Here is a 27,233-nt window from a genome sequence, read left to right as displayed (position 1 = left end):
CTAATTTGCAACAATGGTATACTGTCATGCCATTGCCATTCATGCCATGAATATGGCATTTATACCGTAGGTCCGTACACATATTTGTTATTTCTCATTTGTTATTAGGTGCTTTTTTTCTACTTTATCTACTTCAGCTATTTTCTCATAATTCATCTCTGCTTTCTATTCTGGAATGGGAGCAACGTAATTCAATTTTCCAATGGGATCTGGTTCGGATTTTGATTCCCTTTGGGAGGCAGCGAAATTTTCACACAGAATTACCCAAAGCTAATTGCACCACACCTTTTATTTGAGCGATCCTCTCTTAAATACATATTCATTAAGGAGAGAAGCTCAACTTGCTATGAATAGGAGAGCTGACACTCTAACTGCACTTCCCGGCCCAAACTCGCGCAAAAGGCAAGGTTATCGTTTTTATGGGTATTAAAAGCCTAAGAAGGTACTGAAGAAAGTCTACACCAACACAACAGTCCCTCAATAAATGATTCAATTGTGAAAAATGATGTAGATGCATGTCAGAGAGGTGAGATGCAACTCTATAGAACAGTTTGAGTCTAGGCTTTGTGGTGTTGTATTGTGTTTTGTATATTGCATATGAAAGGGCTTATTGTATATGAATTCAATACAAAGACAGATGAAAGATGAAACTATTTAAGGACCGATGTGTCTCACCCAAATACAAAACTCCTGTGCGAACTGAGTGAAAATAGACCATTATAACTCCGACTGTCACATATGAGCTGATAACAACCACCAACTATGAAACATGGGTGCTGGACAAACATTCATTGCTATGTGTGTGCCTAACCAGACGTATGTGAGTAAATGCACATGTTGATGAAAACGGAATGAAATAGAGAAATAAATGAATAATCAAAACCAAACATTCCAGAGTAGTGCAGCACCTATTGGTTTGTAAACTTTCAAGGTCTTCCACATACAGTATAGTCTCTTCTATGTTACACTATATAATGAGGGGGCGGAAATGATTTATTGCCATCCATTTGAAAAGGGAGCCAATTAAAGTGTATCATGCGTACACAACATAGGAAGGGAATGACAAAGGGAAATGTTTTTGGCGTGTGTGTGTGTGTGTGTGTTTGGCCATGTTTGGATTTCTCATCTACTGTTTAAAATGTTCATGGATGAACTGTTTTTAGTTTCTTTTTTCATTTTGTTATCAACATGATCAGGGACTGGTGATATTTCTTATACTTGTATTTAAATCTTGGAAAAAAAATTCCCAATGTGTATCAGATTACTTTTAAGTTATGTATATTCGTATTTTAAAATATAACATCTTTCCCCTGATTAGACACAAATCACTTCCCCTAGCCCTAAACATCGTTTTTTTTTAAATCATTGTTGATGAGATCATTATTATTTCATTTTATTCACCAGCAACAGACTATGGGTACAGAAACAAAAATGATTTATGTCCATTTAACCAAAAAATATAATTGATTTCACGGTCTAACTATTATGCATTTAATGTGAAAGACATCAAAAGTGTGAAATAAACCAAATCATTGGAGTTACAATATTGTTCATAATTTATTTTCTGCCATGATTAATGACTAACTGACGATCTGGCTCGGGGAGGGGAGGCTTGTTGGAGGCATTCATTTGTACTGGAGAGAAAGAGTTTAGAAACATGATGACAGAAAGCGGAGAGAAGTTGTAAGGGACAGGCCTTCAGTCAGACACTAACCCTGCATGTTCTGGTTAGGTCCAACGCATATGAACATAGTTAACCTGGCACTGCATAGGCCTATGATAAGTACCAGAATGTATGGTTACTGCATGAGGCTGAACAGTGAGGAGTCCCATATCCATTTTTTTTTGTGCTGACCAGACCAGACAGGAAGATGAGACATCAGACGTCAACAGAGATGAGTGTCAGATCAGCAGCATTGGTTGGAAGATTGAGGTCATAAAACAGACACAGCAGAAGTTCAAAGCTCTGTTAAAATTGTGTACCAAGAAGAAAAATATCATCTCGGGTTTCTTCGCTGCGGCAACACATTTTAAAACTCACTACATGTTCTCATTGCTTTTGAGTAAGACTAGCAAGAGTTCACTTCAGCAAATAACAAAGCCCCTCTGAACTACAAACTACAGGCAAACTAAACTGCTTGAAGGACTATACTGTGTATATCCAAAACTGATTTTATTACATCAAAGACTGTGCTGTGAATGTGCTAAAAGAAGAGGAAGCTTTCAAGTTAAACTAAGTCGTGCACATATTTTTCAAGATACAATAAACATTTTAAAGGCTATTATACATGAGAGCTTTGTTTTGTGTGATTGTGAATATAATTCCATATTCTTGTAAAACATTTGTTTAGTCAAAACCTTTATGTATGGAATGGTCAAAGGAAAGTTTATCTTAGGCAACTGGACTTGCTAGTAAAGGCGTCAGGACGTTTCACCTCTCATCCAAAAGGCTTCTTCAGTTCTGGCAGACTGGTGGGGACTCCCAGGATTTCACCTCTGTAGAGTCTTTGCCTTTTGGATGAGAGGTGAAACGTCTTCAAGCCTTTACTAGCAAGTCCAGTTGCCTAAGATTAACTTTCCTTGGATACAATGACCTGGATGACTGAGAACCTTCACAGACATACATATAAATTGTAGTGTATTGAATGCTATACTGGCAGAGATTACTAACTAGAATCATTTTAACTAGTTATGAGTATTAATTAACTAATTAGTTACATTTGTACAATGAATCAAAATTAAAAAAAGTGTAAGTAGATTTCCATCTTCTCCTCACAGCTCCTACCTAATAACACCCATAAAACCCAAGCCAGCTGAGATGGCAGCTCAAAAAAAACATTTCAAAGGCTTTAAGCGCCATCTAGAGGTAATAGTATGTACCAGCAGCAAATAACCATGGAAGTCAAGGGTGTGTTACTGTATACTGATCAGAAAATGTGTATCACAAAAATCTTAAGTTAAAAACTTAACTGACTGAGTCTGAGTTGTCTGAAGTCACTCTGGGACACTAAATTGTTTTGTTGTGTTGATGAAGACTCAGCTGAATGATGCAGGTGGAGGAACAGCATGGTCTAAAGTCCTGGTGATGGATGCTGCAGGGAGGGAAGATTGATTCACTGCAGGCGGTGTGTTCTGTGTTCTGTCACAACAATGAATGCAAATAAAGAATAATTAGCACATATTCAAGACGTGCGTTTTTGATGAATTAATAAAACTAAAAGAACAATAATTCCTAGTACGAATTTGAAGTAGTACGTATTGTTGTTGTTGAAAAGCATCACAAAGACCCTCTACTCAGGCAATAAAACCAGCATCTACTGGCCACAGGGTGATGCCATAGCAACCAACAATCACCAGTAAACATAGCCAGTAATTTCTGAACCAGTAGAACTAAACAAAAGTTATTTTTTCCAGGATTCTGTGGATTGCATCTTTCCATTTAAGCCATGTTGGAAAGTTGGACCTTTGGCCATTTCAAATTCTGTCCTCATGCATTTCCATTCACACATCATATGTTGTTTCAAGCATGTGCATGTATGGGAGACCATCAATCTTTAATTGTCAGAATTTACTAAATCAACTAAACATGGAGGGGTCAATTTTGGTAGCCACAATGAACATGCAACTGCATGTATATGCAGTTGCTGGAGATTAAGTTAAAAATAAAGATGGGAAGCAGCTAGTGAATACAAGAGTGCCCCTCACAACAACTATGACTATCAACGCTCCAAACTCTGTAAGACCACCTGTCGAGATATCAGACTTTTTGGCTACCATAACACATTGTTTGCAGTCTGGATATGTTTCTCATCAGGGAGTTAAGCTAGCAGTGCTTCCTGGATATCTTCCTTAAAGCACAGTCTCAGCTAGAGTAGAAGGCTGTGTGGAGTGCAACACAGATGTACTTCACTGGGATCATGCTGGTTATATGCAACCATCAGCTGAGGCTCCAAGGAAAGTCACAGCGCAATATTTCGAAAGCTATGAGAGCGAGCTTCAAAAAGCTGTGTCTGGCTTCAAAACTGCAAAGTCTCCCTGTACGACTGATGGAACATAGTCCCTGATCGGCTGTGGATTATGTTCCAGGTAAGAATGATCAGGGATTTGTTTTTCCTGGGAGAAAAGCCAGAGAAACATGTGTCTGTGTTCAGAGATCTTACTGTCTAGGTAGCAAATAGTCTCCTCAGTGTGAGCAGGACTTACATCAAGCTCAGCTATGTCTTCCCATGCTGGTTTTGGGTAACTTGACCAAACACTGACATACTTCTGTTAGAGTACACTGCCTCTCGACTCCACAGACATGAGTCAAAGCAGTATTCTCCTGCACAGTCTGGACATGTGTGCTGTTCTTTAGTTCTGGTTTGAAATGCCCATGTCCTCACTTCTTCCACCTGAAACTGTGACTGTTTACTCTGCAGATAAAGCTTTCAACAAATCCACATTTAGAATCTGCCACAACATTCAACATGTTCCTTTGATTGTTTCATACACATTATACATGCCACCCTCTTCCAAGCTCACAAGATCCATAGCAGTGACTCCAGTATAGTGCTGTAAATAGATCTATTCACACTCTCAGTCCTGCAGACAATTGCTAAGAAGATGAAGGTCATTGAAGATCTGAGCAGTGCATGAACATCAGCCAACAGCAGTGACTTTGTGTTTTTTTTCCTTGATGTACCCTAAGGAATTGCATATCTCTCAAGTCATCAACATAGATAATGGCAGCAACCACCAGAAAATACCCTGCACCGAGTTTCACCCGTACTTTGAGCTTCCCTGTCATGCAAGATCACAGCATCACAAAGCTTTGTCACTATGTCTGACAAAACAGACTCATCAATCAATTTCACAACTGTGCTTCCTCAAACAGGACTGTAAAGGTCTTTGATGACAGGATCTGATACTAAATGAGAGATCAAATTTCATCCTGCAACGACCTCATCACTACACCTGTTCAGTGATAGACAGTTCACCATCCTGAACATCCACATCACTGCAGAATCGCTTTAATCGCCAGTTAAGCAATCGTCTGTATTTGAAGTACTTGCATACCTTTTAGCAGGTCTTCTTTAAAGATTGTGTTGTGTTTTTTCAAATGTCTAAAACATGTGGTAAGTGGAGATGTACACATTCTGCTCCCCCAGCCCATTTCTCTTTTTAGATATGAGCCAACTTAACGAAACACTAATCGGCCTAGAATGACATAGTATCTTTGCATAAACTGTTGATGCAAAGCTTTAGCATCAAGTAGGAAGTTATTAACTGAAATGGGACTTTATATTACAAACACTATTAAGTTGATGGACAGGACACAAAATGTTAGTCCAGCTGATGACCATGTAGGGATGAAATTTTGTGAGTGAATGCGTTTTGGCTTGGTGGTTGTGCAGCTGTGTGTATGCTAAACGTGTCTAGGGCTTTACATCTTTAGTCAAAGATGCTGGAATATGTGGAGGGAGCTATTCCAACAGGATTCCACCTTCTGGATAATAGTTATCCCTCATTGTCTCATACAGTATGTTGTGTCATGAGCCTCTCCGGGGGGCCAGATGGTGAACTGGAAGCGTCACAGCTGCAGTAACACAAAACAGTTAAAAGATACAAACCAGGGGAGCAAATCTGATAAACACAAAAACTTTGTTTCTTGTGATGAGTCACTGAGAGATGGAGACATATAGTTTACCACAGGTTGTACCAGACTGAAGTCATGAACTCAGTGGATCCCAATGTTACATTAACAGCTGGAAAACAAAATGTCAACAGAGGACATATGCCTAAACATAACAGTTTATCACAGTTAGTTTTAAGCATTTTGCGCTACATAAGCTACAATCAAAAACTTTGATTGAGCTCCCTGAAGCAAATAAGAAGAATCGGTTTCTCTCTACCCAATAGTTTTCATTGGAGGCTTGAAAAAAAAGTGTTTTTATATACAAACTACAGTCAGTAGTCAGTGTTGTGCCCTAATGTGTTGAAGTTCTGCAAATCTTACTGTTCTCCTTCGACGTCCAATGGGCCTGTGGTCGTGCATAATACAAGTTACAAGTTATATAAAGTGATAGGGACATCTAGTGTTCAGATTCGGGACTGCCTTGTAAACATGAAAAAGACTTACAGAGCTGAACTGACACCCCTAAACTAAATTAATAAACACTAACCAGAAAAATCACATTGCCTGTCCTAGTCGTATGGAATTTAAGCATTTTGAAGACTTCTGCATTAGTTTATTTATTTTTACTTTTGATACCTGCTGATATGTGAGTGATGTAATACCATTTTCAGATTGACTCCTTATATAGACTCATAGTTCAAGCATATTGCATTCTATGCATGAATAAACTACTGAAACAATAAAGAAATTGTTAGTGAATAACTTAATTGTTACTTTAAATGTGTAAACTTTTACATTACTATCATAAGCTGCTACACAAACAGCACATCCATTGGGACCGGCAGCACTGCACAGTTTCCATATTTAGGATGAATCTTACCATTATACTGACACCTAAGTCTCAGTCTACACTGGCATAGCTAAGTGGAATATTAGTTGCGAGACAAATGCACACTGTGTATAATGATGTGATTATTGATGAAGTGTATGATAAACTAGTAGCCCATTATTGAAACACAACACCCCCTGTGTGGTGGAGACACAGAACTTTGTGGTTAGAGCACTTGTCTCACAGCAAGATGGATCCAGGTTCAAATGACAAGATACAAGATAAGATACTTTATTTTGGTCAGGTCACATGCAATTCACAATGTTTATCACACGTAACTTAAAATTCGTCCCCTCTTAGATATCACATACACAAACACATTCATTCATTCATGCAGCCATTATACGGCGCCCCTGGAGCAGTTGGGGGTTCGGTGCCTTGCTCACGGGCACCTCGGCAGTGACCACTTTCTTGGTCGGGGACTCGAACTGGCGACCCTCCGGTTCCCAGCTGAGTCCCTTATGGACTGAGCTACTGGCGTGTGACTGGGTCTGGAGTTTGCATGTTGGGTGAATTGGAAACTAAATTGCTGTATGTGTGACGATGAATGATTATTTCTTTTGTGTGTTAAGTGGAGAAAAGTTATGTCTACAAACTTTTGACATCTTTTTTGTTCTGTAATACAACATTTTAAGGGGCAAATCCTCCTGAATATGTAGACTATATTATCTTGTCTTTCACACCGAAGTAGGAGACTCTGGCACAAAAGACTGGAGGTCCCCCTCTACACCATCCTCTGGGCTCCGTCCAGAGCAAAATGGGCTTTACATGACCAGCCTGCTAAGTGTTCGGTTTGTGTGGTCAAACTTAAGACCACAAGAGTATGCATTGTATGAGCTCTGAGAGGCCACACTTTAAAGGACATTCAAATATACATGAGAAAGAAATTATTATTATTGCCACATTATTGCCACAACATGCCACAAGAGAAAAAATTCTATCACTACAAATGATGCCACAAAGCACCGCTGAGGGAGAAACAGACCTGTAACTACGACACAGTACCGACAATGGTCATTCGTCAGATAAATCAATACTGATGGTCATATTGAAGATACCAGACAGAACTATTTAAAGTAAGAATTAAATGATATGCTTTCTGCACATTTATTTTCTTTTTGGCCCGATCCAAACAACAGTGTCTGGCTAAACCAAAGGCATCTGAAGTGGACTCACTCCTGAGGCAAGTGTGATATCTCACAGAACAATCTAGAATGTTGATAAGGGTCTTCTAGAATGTTTGCCATCCAATAATGAAAGCAAAAGGGAACACTAGGAACAAGATCTTTTCACTCCAGATAAGTCCGGCAGATTGTTGTCACATACATCAGAGGAACCATGAACTGCCTTTTCTCTGCCTTTTGACATGCTCCGTTCATGTAGCTGTGTCATCATTTTGGCCCCCAGTTGTTGATGCAGTTTGTTCCCTCTTAAGAATCTCTATTTTTGATGAGTGGAATAGACACACAAACACACAAATTCATTGATCTAGCTTTTCTAGCAGCAAAGAAATGTATTACTATACACTGAAAAACTTCCCCTCCCCCGCTCTCATAATAATAACTATCCAGTTACACTCCTCTAGACAGAATCTACTATAATATTAAGCATAAACAGGAATTTAGGTAAATTTGGCAACCTCATATTGACTATATTGCAACTATACCTGTATATGTTATAGTGTCTCATCCAGATTATTTGTGTCTTCCTCCGTTCTTTCTTTCTTTTACTATTTTTATTTAACTGGTTTATTTGTATTTTTCAATTCAATACCACTTTTACTTTTGATGATATTGTTTGTCTTGTTGTGATATTGTTTCACAATTTTATCTATGTACTTTTAAACTTTTTGTTTATGGGAAAGCCTTCTCGAAAACTCAAAACATTGAATTAGGCCTTGAATGTCTCTCTCAACTGTCCACTTGTTTTGCTTAATATCTTATCTGCAAACTGATTGAATACAATTAAAACAACTAAGAGCTGTGTGATTGTACAACATGATTTTGAAGCAGTAGGTTAAATCTCTGTGGTGCAGTTTGCCAGCATGCTTGGCTGTTACCTGAGTGGTTGGTGGTTTGACCCCATCCAGGGATGCTGAATTCAGTGTCAGCCATCTATCAGTCATCTATCAGTGACGGCATCTAATGTTTTGCTACCCCAAAATCTCTTCTTAAACTCTCCATACATGTGATCTATGATTGTTATTCATGTACGAATCATGTCCAACACTTACGAATCAAGAAAGCTTTGATCTCAGCTTCATTCCTAACATGGAAATGCGCACCCAACAAAGTCACATGCACATTATTGTTATTATTATCAACCTCCCTTCTTCCCTAGGATCACAATGCAGGTACTTTATTTTCGCGGTAAAAATGTCAAACTGGCCACGCCCACAGTCGCACCAGATGGCCAATAAAAAATCTACGTCATTCACTGGTGACCAATGGGATTCTGTAGATTTGACCGGAAGCCGCAGAAGCGTGTACGAGGAGCCGCCCCTGCCACCGCCCACAGCACAAGTCAGATATTATTGATCGCACTATTATTTGTGTTTCACGGTATCACCTGGGGCTCATGAATGACATTAACGTCAGCAGATATCGACACTCGTCACTCAATCTCCCCTCTGTTTCGAATATTACGTTTCCGTCGCTACACCTACTCACAAAGCCCGTCACTGCCCTGGCCCAATGTCCACCAAGTACCGAGGGCCAAACTACATTCATTTAAAGTGGATAGATATAGTGAAGGGTGTTTGACTGTCTCCTCAGGTCGAATTCAGACTAACACAATATAAGTTCGTTTTAAATTCGGCGTAGGTAGCATACTCAATTTGTTTTATGTGTGCACACTTCGACTTTCAGAAATGCAACACCAGATGTTCGCCAAAGAAACACACCGCGTTTTAAATGTTAGGATATTTTGGGAGAAACGTGGACATAAGTGGATGGTAGTTAAGCCGAATGAAAGAGTACAACCCAATGTTTCAAAAAGGATGTGGATCGTATTTTAAGAGTGGTTTGTTTTGGCAGTTAAGCAGAGCTAAACAAAAATGGCCCCATTTTAAAATGGAGCTAGTCACGTAGGGGAGCTAGACTGTAACGTGCTCTCATCTTTCCCCCAGGAGGCTCCGCTTCCTCTGCTCCTTTGTTCAGTCTAGCTGGTGGGTTGAGTCACAGGGAGGCTGTGCTTACCCAACAAACCACACCAACAAGAGCGAGAAGAGGCCGAACAAAACCTGGACCGTCCGCGAGTTCTGAACCAGTGTTTCAAACGCGACCATTTTAGGAAAACCTGGGAAGAGTTAAGTTGATTTTTCCACTGCTGCTGATGCTGCGTTCCATTCGGAAGACACCGGGGCGTGTGTGTTGTGTGTGTGTCTGACAGTGCAGTGATACGGCTCTCTTCTGTCTGCTCTGCCTTTCATAGCGGCTATATCATCCTGAAAATGAACCGGCAGGCTAACCGTTAACCGCTAACCCGTCGCCGGTGTCCTGTGTGCAGTTGTTGGCATCATCCACGTTGACTCCCTCTCAGTTTCTCCTCAGCATCCATATTTGCATCCCTGGGAGTGGCAGCCTCTAATTCCCCCTTTTTCAAGCTAGAAAGCTCAAAGTTGTCCGGTTCTTGGGCAGCCCCTCCGACGCTTACATTTCACACAGGAAGGTAAGTCTTTTCACCCCTGAATGAATGTACTTTAATACCTCCTTTTTTGTAGAGCTTGACTCAGTGAAGTGGAGGACAGTGTAGAGCACGTTGCCGCAGTAGCTACAACAATGGATCAAACTGGCGTTGTTGTTTTACATTTTGTAGAGATGCGCATTATCAGCCAAACCCTTTGATCCAGTTTACACCCAAAAGCTGCTGTCGATGGGCAGATTCATCAATAGATAACCCTAGATCTGAAATCACAACATTCAGCACCGGGTGGGCCTTATTTCTGCTTTCAGTTGCATCAGAATGAAGCATTTCTATTCGATTTATTTGAATAGAAATTGTAGTTTTAGTTCACGTCAGGTAAAATGAGGATGAGGTTGGCTTAAGATCTGTGTGCAGTCTTAATAAGCAGTGCCAGGAAAGATCAGATAAGCAGATGTGTGTTGTTTATTGTAGGCTATGACACCATTAAATCACCTTTAATGGCTTTTAAACCATGATTTGTAGGCCATGCAACATTTGAGCATTAGCTTACATCTTCCAATTACTCTGTTTAAGTGGAGAAGTTGACCATGCTCATTAATAATAATAATAATAATAATAATAATACATGTGATGCATAATCATAACAACAATTACAACTCCTGCAATAATATCATTATCTCAAGAATTTCCACTTAAACTCTAAAATGCTAACTAATTTGCCAGAGTAAACATATAAGGTGTAAAACATAAACATGTCACCTATGATTTGTAAGAGTAGTTTCCTGTGTTCCCAGTTTCTTGCTGATTAATGGGAAGCTCAGCAGCTAAGTATGTGATGCCCCCCCTCCCCTCCTGCCTTGCTCAGGGGCTAAGTGGCAGTCGTAGTAGTACTATTACAATGTGTAAATAGTGACCCGCTTCTCATTCATTCTGTTTATAGTTTCATGTTGCTATAATGAACAACAACAATGACAAACTTTGTAGGAACTTGTAGCTGCAAAGTCAATGCTGATTGTGTTTTTTGTGTTGTTGATCAGCACTGAATGTTTGGAAAAGTTGGAAAGATGTGGGTGCACTTTACTGATATTCATCAAGCAAGTATAAAACCTCTTACTACACAGCACAAGCAGATCAGTAGTTGTTCCCTTTTGTTCAGTTTAGTCTGGTTTATGTGTTAAAGTTGGACTTTATGTAGTTAGGTGCCATAGAGGGCTGGATTTACTCAGCCAGTCCTCCACTCCATATGTTCCTTTTACTGCATCCTGTAGTGTAGATCACCTCTCCCACGCTGTATCTTTATTGATCGCTCACTTCTCTGATGGCTGCCTTATATCCTCTTTCTCATGGCAGCAGCTAAACATGGAGAAACAAACCTGACACTCCCTCATCTAGTGCCTAATCCATAAGCCTTCAACACCCAGAGAGGAGCGCTACCGGTCCCGGCTCGCTCCCTGCTACTGTAAAATGAACATGCTCAAATCCAGCGGACTGAAAATCCCTGGCCGGGGGCCCAAGCATTCCAGCCCAGTGGGAAGGACCTCAACGGGTGGAACGTCCAGCCCAGTCATCCCTAAAGACAGTAAGTTACTTCCTCCTCCTGACCCTGTGGGAAAGAAAAGGGATTTCTTTGTTTCAGTCATTTTTACTCATCACAGGAAGTGGTTTGGATCATTTATTTGTGTTGATGACTCACTGGAACACAAAGGCTTAGGTTTACATTCACACACTTTCCTCTACAGCAGGGAATCGATTGTTTGACAGAGCTTTATAGCGAGTGTAACACAAGATAAGGAATACACATCCCAATGTCCACAAATACAGACTACAGAAATGGCCTGGTTTAGAGTTTGGTCAGAGAGTTTTTTTACATACACACACACACACACACACACACACACTCATCTCAGTAATTCAGTCCTCTGCTTAAATATAATGGTAAAAAGTGTGAATATGAGCTTTTATAACACATTCTCACTTATTTAGTTTAGTAGTAATTAAGTTAAGGTAGGCAGGTATTGAGTAAAGCTCATACATCTCAACATGTTGGTTTGCTGAAACACATTTTCTTTGGAAACACATTCACCCTCGTAAATGTTTTACTTCTTGTTATCAGCACTTTGGAGGGGGTGCACATTCTCTCCAGTAAAATAATGTGTATTTATTCAGAGAATGATTAAACATTGAGTTCCAACCATTATTATCTATATCTCACTCTGCCATGCCATGTTTATTTACACTCAGTTTACTTTTTGGACATGAACTAAGAAGTCCATACACCCCTGGTTGTAATCCGGTTTGAAGGAATTTAATCTAAGTCCTATTTGTTACCATAACATTCTACTACTTGTTTTTAAGAATTTGTTATTGATCATTTATCATTCATCATGTAACTGTCATGGATTTTATTTACAAATGTGGAGCCTGAGCAGATACATTTTGCGTGATAATGCAGTGACTAAAACCATGACTGCGACCCAAAGTTGTACATTTCTCGTGGACACAGTGAAGATTTAAAGTTACACTGCCGGCCTGTGAAAAGTAGCTGCAGCTGTTCTCACTCGAAAACGTGGCCACAGTGTTTATGCTGCCCAGTCGTACGTCACATGACAACATGACAGCATCGTCCCCTGGGTCTGAGACACACATGTTAGTGAGGTTTCTGTTAAATTACAGCTCTGCTCCCAGCTGAGCTGGACTGAAGAGAAGGATAGGCAGCCTTTTGTGTGGGATAGTTCGCTTTTGTCAGTAGCATCAGTGTATATGAGAGGCCTTTTATCGGAGGAGCTACAAGTGTGTCAGGGTTCAGAGTAACTGGGGAATTTGGTGACAACGTGACAAACACTTGTAGCTGTCTTGGTACAGGAAGTGCTTAGTTCACTGAATGTTGGAATTTCCTTTCGGTTGGGATTAAATTTCAGCTAAGAGTTGAGAGCAGTTATAAAAGGCAGCGTGTCTTTGGTTCTGTCAAACACAATATGAGTGAGCAACTGAATTGACCACTAGTTGCATGCATGTGAAATTAGGATTCAGCATCAAGAAGGTGAACTACTAACATAGCGTAACTACGGTTTTACATAGTAGCTCAGCTTTTTTCAAAACAATGCAGCCTCTCCAAATACTTACGATTTCTTCCCCAAGTAGCTGTGAGGCTTGGCAAAAGCTACTCGATTACTTCGATGAGACAATACAATAGAACCCTAGATACATCTCTTTATACTGCTGATTTCATGATGATGATGGTAAAAGTCTGAATTTATATTGATAAGAAAATCAAGTCAGGAAACTCATACCTCCACTAAGGCCCAACAGTCCTCTGTGTGTCCTGTAGTTTTAAGATGAGGTGAAATGGCAAGAAAGGTTGTAGATTTAGTTATAAACTGGCATATATTTAAAAAAATCTAATCAAGAATTTGACAAAATTGATTGTTTTCAGGAATTCTCAATCAGGAAAGGAAACCTGGGTAGTTTTCTATGGCTTCTGAACATGATCACAGCTGATCAAAGCATATGCTTTTTCTACAAGATCAAACATTGAGCTTTCCCTTGTTTCGTTAAAGCTATAAAGCTTTTTGAGACATAGTAATTAAAAAGTATCTCGGGTTTCTCCATCTGTTTGTGCTTGGCCTGGAGGACATTTTGTTTTTCAGTGCAGAAAGCAGCGCAGCTTAAAACGTTCTCCGAAATCACCCTGATCTGGCCCATTAGCTCCATTAACCTTATCCATGAATATTTTCTGCAGGACCACAGCGTGTTGCTCTGGGCTGTCACATGTTTGGAAGCTGTAGTCATTAAATCAGCAAACAAATATTGCACGTGGTATTTACCAAATAGTTTCTCCTAAAATGAGTTTATATGAACAGTTTACTCCTATCGTAAAGCATCAGAATACTTTCACCTTTACTCTTTTAGCACCACTATTCTACATTTGTACATGTTATTAGCCACAAAGCAATGCTGAAGCACCTTGTTACTGGAGAAAATAACATGTTTGGGTCTGACAGGTGCACAGCCTCATGCTGTCACAGCTGCCACAATCACAAAGAGCCTGGATGAACCCACCAGCTTCTTGAGAAGACAAATCCCTGGCAGTTGGAAGAAATAAACAAACCACTACAAGTATTACAAGTGCATTCTACTCACAAACCCACGTAATCCCGCTGCAGTGTATAACAGCTTTTGAACATCCTTTAGTCATCTAATATACTGTATATGATGTATATATCACCTATATGAGCTTGTTGACATGCCATTCCAAAAGCAGTGGGCATGAATATTGAGTTGGCACCTGCTTTGTGGCTTTATCAGCCTCCACTCTCCTTCCCACGAGAGTTTGTGTATCTGGGAATTGGTGCCCATTCAGCCGAAAGAGCATTTGTGAGGGTAGGCACGGATGTTCGACAAGAAGGCCTGGCTGGCTATCGGTGTTCCAATTCATCCCAGTGGTGATCAGTGGGGTTGAGTTCAGAACCCTGTGCAGGCCACTCGAGTCCACACCATACTGGTCAAACCGTGTCTCTATAGACCTCGCTTTGTGCACAGTCATGCTGGAACAGGAAAGGCCTTCACTATTGTCTTTGTATGGTGTATCATTAAGATTAGCCTCCACTGGAACAAAGGGCCCTACCCCAAACGCTGAAACAACCCCAGACCAGTATCCCTCCTCCACCAAACATTAAAGTTGGCACTATGCATTCTAGTAGGTAGCGTTCTCCTGGCATACACACCAGCGTCCAGAGGCAGCCTGTTTTACAACACTCCAGCTGATGCTTGGCATTGCGCATAGTGATCTTATGCTTGTGTGCAGCTGCTCGGCCATGGAAACCCATTTCATGCAGGCCCAAATGCAAAGTGTGTTGATGTTGCTTCCAAAAGCAGTTTGCCGCTCTGTAGTGAGTGATGTAACAGGGGACAGGTGTCAAGTCAAGTCAAGTTTATTTGTAGAGCCCAATATCACATACAATGTCACAAAGGGCTTTACAGACCCACAACATCAGGACAATTCCCGACCCAGCCCAAAGCGCTCAAGGTGATATTTACATGCTACGTATTTCAACACTTGGCAGCCACCTTGACAGGTCTAGCAGGCAAAGATGGCAAAGATGGCGTCCTATCACAGTGCCACATTGAAATGACTATATTTCATATACATTAAGTCAGTGCCCTTTGGCTCTGAAATGAAAAGAAGAACATGCTAGTTCCTCATCATCAGACCACCAGGGGGGCAGGGGTGATTGCAGTCTTTTGCGGTGATTCAACATTGAAGAGTAAAACTACACCTACCAGAGAATTCCTCTATAGCTGTAAGCAGCATCTAGTTGTTTGATGGTTAATAGGTTGTCAGTTTGTCAGGGCCTAATATTTCCAAATGGTTGACTGATCATTTGTCACTGCAGGGCAGAGAGTCCCTGTGAGCTAGACTGCAGGGTCAGTTTGAGTTTCAGTTGGTCGGCACAGTAGTAGTTTAATGTATCAGATGTATTTTTGATTTATCTGAGTTTTAAGTGACAACACAGCCAGTTCATCACATTACATATTGGTTGGAGGTAGGAGGATGTTTGGCTAAGTCTGCTACAGTGTGCTGTAAGTTGGCAAAGTTTACTTATACAACTTTCAGCCCAAGCTGTGATCATGGATGGATGAATGCATCACACTCTTCCAGTATCTCATTTTGAGGTGAGAAGAGCTGTGAAACCTCTCCCCCACAAGGTTGTTAGTAAGTAACACATATTGCTGCGCCATTGAATAATCCTTACAGCACCTCAGTGTACACTGACATTTGCAAAAATTGAGCCCTAGCAAAAAAGCCACAGGTTTTAGAATATGTTTTTGCCTGCTACCAGTTGACAAATGAATGCTGTGCCACTTGAGAATCCAGATATCAATAACCCTGACCTGGAGCAGGCTGAAATCAGAGGCTGTTTTTGATACAGTGTACAAATTTTTGACTTGTGCAGCTTCTAAGTTACAATAGTTTACTTTATTAAATTGCATTACATTTTTCTTCAAATTGATGTCACTACTACTACCAGCTACTAGATCCCTCAGCTGATGCCATTAAGTTAACTTCAAAATCAGTGAAAACCATCGTGTAGGCTGAGTCAAATCAAATGAAATCCTGGAATTTAATAGCTATCCGTTTTAAAACCCCAGGGATAGAAACAGACCTGTAGGGCAAGGATGCAACCAGTGTTTTATTAATTCTCTGGAGAGCTTGGTGGCAGTAAATACTTCAAGAGTGACTGAACTTCTACCTAAGCCCCCTGGTAACGCAGCATCAGCTTTTGAGCTTTCCTAACTAAACACAGCAACACATTTTTGGCTTTATTATCTAAACACAAGACTCGCTTGCTCAACTTAATTCTGGCCACTGCGTTTCCTGGTATGTCCTGCAGTCTCTCTGAAAGAAGCATAAATAGGTAACTCCCCGATTGATTGATCTTCTGCAGCTGTGTCTAATTGCCACAGCTGTAGACAAGGAATGGACTGCAGCGTCAGGAGACACATATATTCCCCCTGGCACAGTGTTTACGAAAACTAAAGCTACGTAGGTTTAGCTTTAGGAGGTTTGTTTTGATCCCACAGCCACCCAAACTCTCTTAGATTCCCAATGCTCTGTTGAGTAAACAAGGGTGCTAATCGTGTCAGTCACAGAACAGTGTGAAGCTGAAATGAGCAAACACAAAAATGTGGCAGTTACTGTTTCTGCATTTGTTTGCAACATATGAATGAACTATAGCTTTGATCACATGAACCCAGACAAATCGATTAGTTGTATGTTAAATCTCTTAATGTTAGATTGGCCGTGTTTAAAGAAAAGGGTCTCTGCTGATTTTGACCTCATTTAAGAAAGCATCCTCTTCTTCAAATGTGAGCCGTAATGCATTTCCATAATGTAGAAAATTACATTGGAACACATTAAATTTGAAAGCTAGCGATTTATCAAATTTATCATCAGTTACCAGTTTGTGCTGGTCAGCCTTCCACAGCTGCTTCACAACCACTGCAGCAGAGAGCAACATAGTGTCAGCCCTTCATGTAAAATGAAAAGAACGTGTTTGGAAGAAAAGATGAAAATGATCATTATATACCATCATCATAAATAAGCAGAGTTAAAGGGGTCAAAGAAAGAGGCGTGTTTGTAACCAAAGTAGGGAAATATGGTAGATAATTGCAGGGGGGAGGGCTGGGAGGAAGCTGAGGAGATTTCATTGTGCTGAGCTGATGAATACTTGGATTCAGATGGTGGTGGGAGGTGGCCAAGCACAATAGTGAAAGTAAGGACTGTGTTTTCAGTTTTCCCTCTGCCAAGGATCCTTTTTTCCCTTGCTCTCTTGTTGCCCCAGCAACTCAGATCATGGGTTAGTTCAGGTTTGAAAGGCTACACTCTGTTCACTGGCAGGTCACATTTAGCATCACTGCTCCAGGATATCCCTCAGCGACATCACAGTGATATTACTGTACATTGCATTCTGTCATTAAATGTTTTATATTCAGCAGTGGTTCCCAAACTTTGTTAGCTGTTTGTGGAGATGGAATGTTCTGAATTCATTGGTACACTAACATAAATAACTGTAGGACGTCAAGTTGAATAAGGATATTGAATATGATTAATTGGAAACGTCCAGCTCAAACTGAGCTCCTGCTTTTCAGATACTAGCCCTGATCCTAAAGTCTATAGTATTGATTTGTGCTTGGGCATATGCGCTGTCAAGGTTAGTATGGATGCTGGCTGATTGCTGTTGTTTTTTCCGGCTATGTAAGCAATGTACTCTGCAAATCTTGGGAGACAAATGCATACAGTAAGTTTTATGACTAAGCTCTCCTATTCCATTCAACCTTCTTAATTCCAGGACACAGTTGTCATTTTTGTATGCACACTCATCTTCAAGTGACAATTTAAAGAGATCATACTGCATCCTGCAACTCCAAATTATACTACAAAAGATTTGGATTTGCAGACAGCATATCTTGTCTCAGTCAAGTCAACTTTATTTCTATAGCCAACTAGCACATACAATGTCTCAAAGGGCTTTACAGGCCCACAAGTTTTGGGAAATTCCAGACCCCACCCAAAGTTCTCTAGGAAGATGAGGAAAAACTCCTCAGAAAACCTTAAAAAAAAGGAGGAAACCTCAAGAGCGGTAATTCCGCTTAAATCGTGCACGACTACAACCGAGATAGCACCAGAATCAGTGGTAAGAAGTAAATCATGTGATACTATAGTCAGAGCGGTCTCAGTACTGTGAAAGGACCTGAAGCCAGATTAGTACGGCTCAAATTAATTATTTTATGCAAGGTATTTCAAAAGTTGATCTACTACAAGACACTCAAGAATGTAGGATAGGAAAGGAAGATTGCAAATCAGTCTGTAATTATTCAGAATGTCTGGGTGTGAAATAGACTTTTACAACAGAGGTTTAATAATAGCTGTTTTGAAAGCGTCAGGCACAACCCCTGTGAAGAGTGACTTATTCATAATATTAAGTAGAGAGGCCCTAAGCACCGGTCATAGATCCTTTACAATTTTTGTGCAGGGAGAGGATCAAGCAAGCAGGTATTGAGCTAGGAGGAGATAATTAACGAAGAGAAAGAAGCCATTGGAACTGTCTCAGAAAGACAGCGGGTCTCTCATCGTGGCAACATCTGAAAGTGCTGTCGTAGTGGGAGTATAGTTGTTATTTGCTGCTTTTATGTTGTCAACCTTGTTCATAAAAAAACCTCCATGAAGTCGTTTGGTAAGAACTGAGCGCTGATCTTTGGATCTTTGGGTTTGTTGGAAAGCTGTGCCACTGTGTCAAAAAAGAATTCGACGTGACTCTTATTATTGTTAATCAATGAATAGGCAAATAAAGAAGAAATAGGCCATTTGAGCAGAGTGAAGCATTTTTTCCAAGGTCTTCACTTGGCTTTTAGCTTTTCATTTGACTTTATATTAGATGCAATGTTTGTCTCTTGGACTGACCTTCAGTGAAACATGGTGACAATTTCACATTTAAAGAGTTCCACTATGTACCAAGGTACCTTTAATGGCGTATCTAGTAATGTACTCTTCGTTTCACAGGTGCAAATATAATAAAACAAGCAAACAATATGTATGTATGTGTAACTATTTCAACAAAACTAAAGCTTGTGTTTTCACTTCAAGGATATTAAGCATTTGCAGTCTTATAGTTTCATCACAATAAGCATATATAATAAGCAAAATACCAATATAGAGTCTGGTGGACCATTTCTATTGGCTATGAAGGATTGACAATGTCAAATTGAATCAAAATAAAACTATACCATCACCACATGTAAATTTGTTGTATCCCTTCATGATCCGCTTCCATCTTACCCCCTTTCAGTCATGTACTATATAGTATATACTGTAGTTTCCATAACATGATGCCATTTTTATGGGGTGCAGTTGTGCTATGAAGCAAGATTAAAGGGTTAGGTAGCTAACGTCAGGCTCTAGTATAATCTTTCACTGTCATGAACCTGTGAGAATGTTCTATGTCATCGCAACAGATTCGCGCCGGCAGGCTTATAGCTTAATATCGCTCTACTAAAAGTCTTTGCTCCTCTGATGTGAAGTAAATGCTGCAAGTGACCTTTCCATCTAGTTCGGCTATAAAGTTTTGTTCTTTACAGACACTCCTCATTTTATTTGATATTTTTAGTTTAGCAAACAAGACCAAGGTTCATAAGCATCCTTCGTTCCTTCCTACAGCCCCTCGTGCTTAGTCTCGAATGCTATTATTTTCAGGGTAATTGAGGCACACAGGCTTGTACTAATAAAGTTGCTCTTAGAAAAGAACTACTGCCAAAATGGCTGCTACAGACTAAAGTTAAGGGAAAGAGATGAGTCATTTCAAAATAAAAGACATAAATTGAAATTGTCTCTTCTCCTGAAGCCTTTCCAAGATAACTAAATTTCATTCTTTAAATACTCTTAAAAAGTAATAAAAATAAAAGTTAGTCTTGATACATTAAAAGTATGTATTCAGCATGTAGTGGCATTGTTGGCAAAAATATTCCCCAAAACAAAACATTCAAGCCTGAACATTCCTAAAACCTTAGAAAGTGTTAAATTCGTACACAGTTATTTGTGCTGAATATGTCTCACATCACCACATATGGGAGCAATTGGGGCATAAAACACAAACATTCAGGCCCACAAGGCCCCGGGCTTTCTGTCAGGGTGTTGGAGAGACAGCCCTGGCACCAACACACATACATTTACATACACACATAGAGGATTTTATTGGCATTGCAGGGCTGTAGACCATGTGCTTATTGTACTTACTCAGTTTACAGGCTTCTTTGTAAAATCACAGATCAAGCTCGTATGGGTATGTATCAAACAGACTACAATAGAGCTGCAAGGCAGCTTAGACAGCAGCACGGCACAGATACTGACTCTGACCCACTTTTCACTAGGAATTAGACTGACGCTGCCACACACGCTGCTGGCATGACATGGCCCAGTCAGATAAACGTTTGCAGACAGACCTGCTAGACAGTGAATGAAGATGTTCCCACATTGTAGGCAGTGTTAGCTTACAGTAGCTGAGAGAATGTAATCACATTCAAAATATTTTTTTTGACGATAGCGTCTGGAGACATAGCAATAAGCATGCAGTTAGAGAACATTTTTGAGACTATTTTTTTAAACAAATGTTTAATCAAGTAATATGCCATACTAAACATGGAAATGGATGACAAAGGAAACAAAGTAACAGAGAACTCAGGCAATTATGATGGGATCCTGTTAGTTGATGATATCATTGCTGTATGCTAGATGGCATCAGTTACCATTCCTGATATCAAAATGAGCATGCACACATTCACAGACAGGGAAGGGAGACAATGGACAAAAATCCACAAATTGGATCATGCACACCAGTCGTGGCGAGAAATAAAGGAAAAAAGAACAGAAGATATAAAGAAAGGAAGAAAAGGAACCTCACCCAGTGCCCCAGCCACCCCACTAATCACAAATCCCTCCGTTCACGCATCCATCCTGGCCCATAGGCAGCAACAAGCAAAGATACACATAAAAACAATTATTATTAGTTTTTCAATAAACCAGTCTTGAGTCTGGCAGAACCTGCAGATTTATAAAGTAAGATCGGAATGCTTGCCATTTGTGTGTCTTCCCAATGTGAATAAAATGTTCTCACGTGTAAGATAAAACACGGTGTCTTTCAGCCATTGTGAGACTGAGGGAGGATTGGGAGGTTCCCCCTGAAGAAAAAAATTGATAATTTCTTTTTGCATAGTGTTTAAATGACGTTAGTGATCTAGTGTCCGAAAGATGGCAGGGTTGTACCAATACGATGGACAATAAATTTGAGCAACCGGACCAGTAATTGTACAACCTGGGGCAGAAGAAAAACATGTGGCTCAGATGACATGATCACAGTTATGCTTAACCTCGGGGAACATTTCAGATAGTGTAGCTTTAGAGAAATGGACCAGTATACTCTTAAACAAGACTACAAGTACAAGACGAGAAAGTATGTAGCCCACCTACAACTTCTTTCCTCCAAGCCACATTGAGTTGGAGTCCGAGTTCACCCTCCCAGGCATAAGGAGTTGTGTGTTGTGTGCATCTCATAACTTTTTACCCTTATGTTCCAATGACTCATCTTTCCAACCAATGTAATTTATGTACCACATAATATATTTTCCTTTTTCTTTCCAGACACTCCACTCAAGCCTACCACACCAACAAAAATCTCTGAAGAGGGCGATGATGTTTTGGGGGATTACACAGTTGGTGAGCAGGTCTGGGTCAATGGTGTGAAACTAGGAGTCATTGCATATCTAGGGGAGACCCAGTTTGCCCCAGGACAGTGGGCAGGCGTTGTACTGAATGACCCAGTTGGCAAAAATGATGGTTCCGTGGGTGGTGTGCGCTACTTTGAGTGCCAGCCGCTCCAGGGCATCTTCACACGACCCTCAAAACTCACCCGGCAGCCATTCGGCGAGGGGAGCGACAGCCACTCCACTGACTCAGTCACTGCTCAGACTCAGCAAAGTAGCAGTGGTGCCCCCTCTGGCCAGCGGGTGGTAGTGACGCTCAGAGAAGGGCTTCTCAACAGCGCTGTGAAAACGGGCAATGAGTCTGGGTCCAACATGTCCGACAGCGGCTCAGTCAAGAAAGGTGGGGACAAGGATCTCAGAGTTGGAGATCGCGTCTTGGTGAGTTTTCTTTTTTTAATTTTATGTTATATATTTTGTGTCACCATTTGTTTGACGTATGGGGTTTCCCATATTCAGGAAATATGGCGAATATTCTCAAACTGTAATATGTACAAAAACACTTGCTTAAAGAAATGGTGTCTGAAATACATTATTTTAAAATCATACATTCGACTTCCCAAACCTTGTTCAGATTTGTCATAAGTCAAAATAGGCATTTTGAAGTGTTTGTCCTGATTGATGACTATTTGGAAGTCACAGAGTTCAAGTGGATGGCTATTCACAGACTCACGCAGCCTCTGTGAAGCAACATTTTTGTCATCATAAAACGTAGTGTAATGTGATAAATGGTCGATCCCTACAAGGAAGTTCTTCTTTTTTTCCTCAGTCTAACTTTAACCTGCATCCTTCCTCTATTGCCCTTTTATCCTACATTCTGTCTGAGATGATGGGAATGGTTTACTTTGAGAGTTGTGTTTAAAAGAGTATACATCGCCGTAAGAAGCCTCGCCATTTTCTGTACTTTTTGCCTGCATATTTTTCACTGCATAGAATGTTGGTGGGTCATGTTTCCATTTACTGATGGGGAGAGTTATATCAGATCCTGCGTTAGTGGAAATGTGGAGTTCTGGAAGCCTTCCTTCTCGTCAATATTGTAAATCTCTCCAGATTACTTTTAGCACTTAAGAGAAGAGAGACCAGTGCTGACACATTGAGCAGTGAATCCATTCCTTTCCTAAGCCTCTCCAATGTCATCTGTCTTACTGAAGCAGTTTGGACGTGCTGTTGTCCAGTTGCCTCATGCCACAACTCTACAGTCCCAGAAAAGACTGAAACTCAGATTACACAGTGTGGATACAAATAAAGTGACGATTGCGTTTCCCTTTACTGGCTGTGGAATTATGGGATGAAATGGATACACAATTTACATGTTAAGTAGAGGGTTCTTTGGAGTTGACAAGGATTTGATATACCATGTAGTCTAATTATATTAATGTGTTTTCCCATTTTTATAGTTTGATATATGTATATGCAGTATATTATAGAACCCAACAAGCTTGTGAGGCTAGCGAGCATTTGGCATCATCTGTGTTTTATAGTCTGTGGGTGTTACAAGCTCATGCCTAATGCAGCTGGACAGTCAGAACATATCTCAAATTTAGTTTTTCACCCAGTATGCACATGAGGGCTGCGGCAAGGGAAAGTAGAACCATGTGTTCTTGGACATGAAAGCAGTCATTTTGAAAATAGACCACTAAATGAGAAAATAACAACTCAATCTCTGTGTCCCTGTTAATCCTACTTAATTTAGATCATTCAGGATTTTTGACTTAATAAATAATACAGAATTAATCTCGAAACATTTTACGGAAAGAATAGAAATCTTCCCAAAAGAGACAAACTGTCAGAGTAAACACATGATTAATATGTGTGTGTGGTAACTGTGATGTCTGCCTGCCCACAGGAAGCACAGAAATGTCTGCCCTTGGCTAACCAGAGGCCTTTTCTCTGCAGCCAGAAAGAGAAATGACAGCATTTTCTTTCTGTTGGGAGGCTTTAATGTAGCTAGTGTTTACTTGCTGATTTTGAAGAAATTAAAGCTATAAAGTCAGTGAAATGATCCCTTAACAACAGTTTTCTCGTGAAAAAAATGCATCCACGTCCAAACTGTGAAGCATCAGCACAATTTAAAGCAATCACAATGTATACTCTTTGTTAACACCCCAAACAAATCAGTTTTATCTCTGGACCATCATTACATTATATGCTGTATGAAAGGGATGTTTTGGATAGTCCATCCTGAGGATTGGTCACAGCTAATAGCCATGTGAATGCTTTGACCAGGTGGACTGAAAGACTTCTTTTTTCAGTAGGTATGTATGTTTTACCTATAGGTCTATTTTGAAACCTTTGCAATGCTTTTATGTGTAAAACACATTGATTTTTTCTACTGTCTCTTCTGATTGACCGACTACATCAGACCTGGTCTGGTGTCGTTTGTCTATGTTGCGTATGTAACAGAGGAACAGAAGTTAAAGACTAATAACAAAAGCTAGAGATAAGATAAACATAAGGGAATATAACAATGAAAGTAATGGAGATAATGAATTGTGTGTCTGATTGTGTGTTGAAACTTCACACAAACACAGCCTATCCTTAAGGTAACATTAAAAGAAGGAAAGTGGATGTTGCAGCACTGTTTATGACCATGTCTGAGGACAACTTTTAGATGAGGTATTACAGCAGCCAAGATGGGACGGGATGCTGACTGGCTGTCTTGGCACTGCTGGCACTGTGGGGGCTATAATCATTGAGACATCATACAGCCATGCTGACTGCAGAACATTTCACTTTAATGACTTGTGACACCACAGTGTTTATTGTCACTCTTTCCTCTGAAGTCTTAGTGGTTTTACGGGAAAAAAGGATGGAGTGGATGAGTGGAATATTCATTTTGACATGGGAGACTCAGTACACCTATTTCTGTCCTTGTAGTCAGACTTATAGAAGGTTTGATCCTGTAGTCTGTGTGTGTGTGTGTGTGTGTGAGAGAGAGAGAGAGAGCGAGCGAGAGAGAGAGAGAGAGAGGAAGAGAGAGAGAGAGCTGGATCCAGCTAATTGAAAATTCATATTTTTGCAAGATCAAGGTGCAAAAATAAATGAAAGGGATTGCAGTTATGTTCTTACATAAACCCTGAATGTGATCTATTACTCACAGAGATGCTGAAGATACTTTATGTTGGAATTCTCAGTCGGTAAGGATGGTTCAACTAAGGACACACAGTCCTTAAGCAGGTCAAAAGCATCATCATGTGTAAGGAAATAGTAACCTTGGGGATCCTCTGTCTAAATGTAAAAGAAACCTGTATTCCTGCCTGAATATCTGACAGCTTAACTATGTCACTAAAACCAGAAATAAGTCTGTTATAACAGTATAGCTATTGCCTGTAAGCATAAATCCAAGGAAAGAATATCCTTGCTCATATATCTGTCAGGCCCTAATTCATATAAATGACTAAAAGTTTCAATAATGGCTCTGATCCATTTAGGTTATGATATTGCCTAAAAGTGAATACAGCAGTTATTTATTATTATCATTAATTACACTGGATACTGTATCCACTGTGTAAAAAATGTAAAAACAGTTTTGACAATGCAGAGACGTTGGTAAGCTTCACTCTGTGCTGCATGTATTGATTCAGAGTGAAGCTTTGTTCCTCTACCTCAGCACATGGGCACAGAGCCACTTCTCAGACAGCTAAAGGTGTCAGATAGAGACTGTCTGAGCTAAAAAAGACTCAGATTTGGAGTTCACATTTGAAAAAAAAGAACTTATCCAGCAAAAATAGACTGGAAAAATATCACAAAGTTGTTGTTTTTTTGCTGACTTATGACTGTTTGTCTGCAACCCTGGCAAAATATTAACAACACTCATCCGGAAAGGATTTGGAACTTTTAGTGCTTTAGTCCAGGACAAGGAGCACATTCTCTGTCGGATAGAAATACAGGGGTTTATGGGAAATGTGATCTTATTTTTGTGAGAAAGTAATTTATTAGCCGCAGTATGAATTGTAACTATAACTGTGTGTCATCTGTGCCACCAGGTGGGAGGATCTAAGATGGGAGTGGTGCGGTACATGGGGGAGACAGACTTTGCAAAGGGTGAATGGTGTGGGGTCGAATTGGACGAGCCCCTGGGGAAAAATGATGGCGCTGTAGCTGGTACAAGGTATACTCACCTACACACACACATACTGTATATACACACACATCCATGATTCCTTTGTTTTTTTGCACTAAATGGAAACCAAGGGAAAGACTGTGGGCCATGCTCCATCTTTTTGCATTTTCAGTTACAGTATTTGTTCATTCATCTGTCTTGACTATGTCTTTGCTCTGCATCATTAGTAAAGTGCATATTTTATCTTTGATGTTTTTCTTTTTGTCTCTAAATCCAGCTTAAATCCTTCCACGTCACGACTGCAAGCATGTTTATTTTGGGTGATTTGCTGCTTGCACTGCTTACTTTTGAGTCATTAGTCAGCAAGGAAAAAATGGAATTCGAAAACAGCACATTTTTCACAGAGATTTATCATTCCAAATATAAAAGCCATATATAGTCTAGATTTATACCAAAGATGATTGATTGTTAAGGACTTTTATTTTGATATGGTTTTTTTATACATTTTGAATTATTTTGATATCTTTTCTGTGTAGTATTTTATGATATGCAAGTGACACACTGACAGGGAAAACAACTATTAATGCCTGTCAATGTGTTAAAATATTGAATTTTGTAACAACTAAGACCTGTAGAACAAAGTTTTCACAGAAATATTTCCAAATGCAAAAATATCATCTGATATATTCTCTCCTTAATGTGCAATTCTGATTGGTCAATCATGGCATTCTACTGTCTATCTCTTTCTTATTGACTCACGGACTTGATAACAGGCAAGTTGTCCAGGAAACTAGAGGGTTTTCCCAATTAATGAACATTTCACAATTCATGGTAATGCATGCAGTGTGACTTTAAGTTGGCTGCTAATGACACTGTTGCCCTCGTTCTTTAGAGTGCAGTTGCCAGGCTGAGCAGAGCAACAGCAGGAATATTTTTGTGACTAAAAACTTGTTTTCTTAAGTAGTCATTTAATCAAGACCAGGATAGTCACAGTTATATTGACTCTTACTTATTTGCTTCCATTTCAAAACATTATTTTTGCTGAATTAACCGTAAATGTACTGTGTAATATATTTACATTACCTTCCCTAACTCGTCATGGCAAATATCAATTGCAATATTGTTTGACCAGCACTGCTATTTTAAGACACCTGCTCACCAGGGAAGAAACAATGAAAAGTATTACTGTATGAATATTTGCTAAAACCCAT

The 27,233-nt window shown here is 39.9% G+C and overlaps 1 protein-coding gene across 1 annotated transcript in view; it reads left to right on the top strand.

Moving 5' to 3' along the window:
- The first annotated feature begins 9,709 nt into the window (after nt 1–9,709).
- Nucleotides 9,710–27,233, top strand: part of clip2 (CAP-GLY domain containing linker protein 2) — a 37,584-nt gene continuing 20,060 nt past the window's right edge. Inside the window, exons 1-4 of the mRNA XM_076161461.1 lie at nt 9,710–10,172; nt 11,499–11,727; nt 21,841–22,340; nt 25,946–26,070. Coding sequence (XP_076017576.1) covers nt 11,613–11,727; nt 21,841–22,340; nt 25,946–26,070 — 740 coding nt within the window. The 5' untranslated portion in view covers nt 9,710–10,172; nt 11,499–11,612. The remainder of the gene's footprint in view (nt 10,173–11,498; nt 11,728–21,840; nt 22,341–25,945; nt 26,071–27,233) is intronic.

Source organism: Genypterus blacodes, unplaced genomic scaffold, assembly GCF_046128005.1.
Source record: "Genypterus blacodes isolate CSIRO-AG114 ecotype Tasmania unplaced genomic scaffold, CSIRO-AGI_Gbla_v1 ptg000111l_1, whole genome shotgun sequence".
NCBI lineage: Eukaryota > Metazoa > Chordata > Actinopteri > Ophidiiformes > Ophidiidae > Genypterus > Genypterus blacodes.
Note: the sequence above shows the minus strand (reverse complement) of the source record. Positions and strands in the feature narration are given on the sequence as shown.